The following is a 2,802-nucleotide window of genomic DNA, read 5'->3' as shown; positions in this document are numbered from 1 at the left end:
GAATGAATTTGAATTTTGAAATTAATGATGATTAATTTAAAATTCAAAATAAAATTTGAACATGATTTTATTTGGCAACTAAAGGAGGGAGAGAGTTGATTTTATTTTTGGAAAATTCGGAAATTCCTTGGCAAGTGGAAATTTGGATTTTGATCCAAAAATGAAGGGGAAAATTCAGAAATCCCATATAGGGTTAAGTTTTCGAATTTCCTCCTATAAAGTGATATTATTGAAAACCCTAGTGGTGGCTAAGAAAAAGATATCTCACTCATATTCTCTCCTCTAGGGTGGTCGGATGTATTGAAAATAGAAGGAAAATTTGTTTCCTTAGGTTTTTAGAAAGAGCCCACTCTCTTCTCCCAAATACTAAGAGTCATAGCCTTGAATCAATGAGTGGTTGTTGGTGTGTTCATGTTCATAAATCAATGGTATTGTTTCACGGCAATTCTCCATCTCAGAACGTGAGATAGTGAGACAAGATCCTTGCGGCCATATTTGATCCAATCGTCTTAAAGGTATGATTGTCATTTTATTCCTTTGTCCATAAACATATATCATGCATGTACCTCTCGTTGTGATTTGTGTTTAATTTGGAATTAAAAGATATGTGAAAATTTTTTAAATTTCTGCCTACAAGTTTGTTGTTGTTTAAATGATTTTTCACTTAAAAATCACAACGTAATCCTACAACTGGTATCAGAACCTAGGTTTTGATCATGCATGATTTGTGTTTATGCGATTGGATTGTATGATATGTGTTGATATTGGCATCTTGCATGAATATGTGATGAATTCAAAATTGTTTTGAATATATTTATGATTGGATCCCGATCGATTGGCTCATTTTTTCCTCCTTTTTTACAATGAATTTTGAGTGGGATGTTCATTAGTTAAATTCTCTCTCCATTACATAATAAAATGTGTTAAGAATATATATTTCTCTTTTTTTTTTTTGGGAATAAGGAGGATCCAAACTTGGGACCTCAATCGGTTGACGTTATTATGGAACCATTTTTCAAAGTGTACAAGTAGAATATTCAGACATAAATTTTTGTATAAATTTTTGTATGTTTAACGTGTACCTTTTTTTGGTCAAGATAAAAAAAACGCGGCCCATACGCAACGCACAAGGGCTGCCTGGCTTGGCAGCCCATGCCGCGCAAGGCAGGGCCTGGCCCTGCCAAGGTAGAAAGGGTGGGCTCGGGATTGTCCCGAGCCCAGCCTAAATAAATAAATAAATGGTTTTTATTTAAATTTTGAATTTTAAATTTTTATTTTCTCTTTCTTCAAAACATTTTCCATTTCAGGGATTATGAAAGAGGAAAATTGTGAAGACGCCATGAAGACAAGATGAAGAATATTATTGTAATTTATTATCCATTTGTTTTATGAGTTGTAATTAGAAATGAGCCACAGAGAGGTTAAATTTTGAATGGATGATTTATTATTTAATCTCGCATCATTGCAAAACATTGCATATAGGATATAGTGATGCCAATATCAAATTTCCATGCGAACATGTTCATGCATCATTGTAGTTTAATATTATAAATTGTTATAATTATAAATGCAATGGGTAAATTTTGTAAAGTGTTATAAAATGCAACGACAAATTTATAAAGGTTATAATCTTGTTGACAAATTATTAATTGGACTTAATTTTTAAAAAACAAAATCCATTTTTCCAAAAAACTAAGTGGGAGGGTCGTTTGCGTTGAAACGTTCCCAAGGTCTCCGACTTTAGCATGATCGTGACATGTGGACGGGATAAGAGCCACCTTAGTGGTCCTCACTTTAATGGGAGAAACCCATGAAGCGTGTCGCTAAGGAGTCATCAAGTTGCTTGAGAAGATAAGACTCGAAAAGGAAGTAGTGAGGCGAGACCATCCCTAGATGGATCGTTAGTTCATAACAACCTCTAGAGTCGATTAGTCGGTTAAACACTTAGACTGAAGTCCATTGTAACCTCCTTTAGGAGCTAGGCAATGGGACTGAAGTGACCAAAAAGATGGTGATTGGTTGCACTGGATGTACAGACATCCTGTTAGGTGGACCAAACGAGAGGAGTCTCGATGCGATAGGAGGCTTCACGGACGCCACCCCTAGGTGGGACATGTTACCATTGATGATCATAACACCTTGGATGAAATATGTTTTTCAAAAGGATTTTTTTTCATATTTAAGTATTTGCATACATGCATCATACTTTTCCTAAATTTTAAGCAAATTGCCAATGCCTCTTTCATTTTATTTCTCAGCAATTATGTCTTTATCCCCGATCGCACAAATTCTTAGTACAAACAAACTAGTGGGTGAAAATTACGTTGACTGGAAACGTAACCTTGATATCGTGTTGATGGTAGGCAAGCACAAGCATGTGCTCACCACCCCCTGTCCTCTTGAGTCGACTGAGGAGTCTACTCAAGAGGAGCGAGACGCATACACTTCTTGGATGCGTTCTGATGAGATTGCTAGGTGCTACATTTTAGCATCAATTAGCAATGTGTTGCAGCAGCAACATCAGAACATGTTGACGGCTGTAGATATGATCTACAGCATTGCTGAAATGTTCGGCAGCCAGGGCCGTAAAGACAAGTAAGCTGCGGTGCGTAACTTCATGAACTGCTGAATGAAATCCGGCACTCCTGTTCGGGACCATATGCTACTGATCATTAGTCACCTAAATGAGATGGAGCTCATGGGAGCTGAGATAGATGGGGAGACTCAGGTGGATATGATCGTAGAGACTTTCCCGGAGATGTTCGACAACTTCAAGCTCAACTACTCAATGAATAAGTTGAA

The 2,802-nt window shown here is 36.8% G+C and overlaps 1 protein-coding gene across 1 annotated transcript; it reads left to right on the top strand.

Annotated features, from left to right (window-relative positions):
* Positions 1-2,263: 2,263 nt before the first annotated feature.
* Positions 2,264-2,599, top strand: LOC112091903. The gene has a single exon (XM_024166642.1). It carries the CDS (start codon positions 2,264-2,266, stop codon positions 2,597-2,599), a length of 336 nt encoding a protein of 111 aa, XP_024022410.1.
* Positions 2,600-2,802: the final 203 nt, after the last annotated feature.

Source organism: Morus notabilis, unplaced genomic scaffold (genome assembly GCF_000414095.1).
Source record: "Morus notabilis unplaced genomic scaffold, ASM41409v2 Scaffold35, whole genome shotgun sequence".
Taxonomy (NCBI): domain Eukaryota; kingdom Viridiplantae; phylum Streptophyta; class Magnoliopsida; order Rosales; family Moraceae; genus Morus; species Morus notabilis.
The sequence above is the reverse complement of the archived record's forward strand: the minus strand, read 5'-3'. Positions and strand labels throughout refer to the sequence as shown.

Coding starts and splice junctions, on each gene's coding strand:
- LOC112091903 (XM_024166642.1), top strand. CDS start 2,264: ATGTCTTTATCCCCGATCGCACAAATTCTTAGTACAAACAAACTAGTG.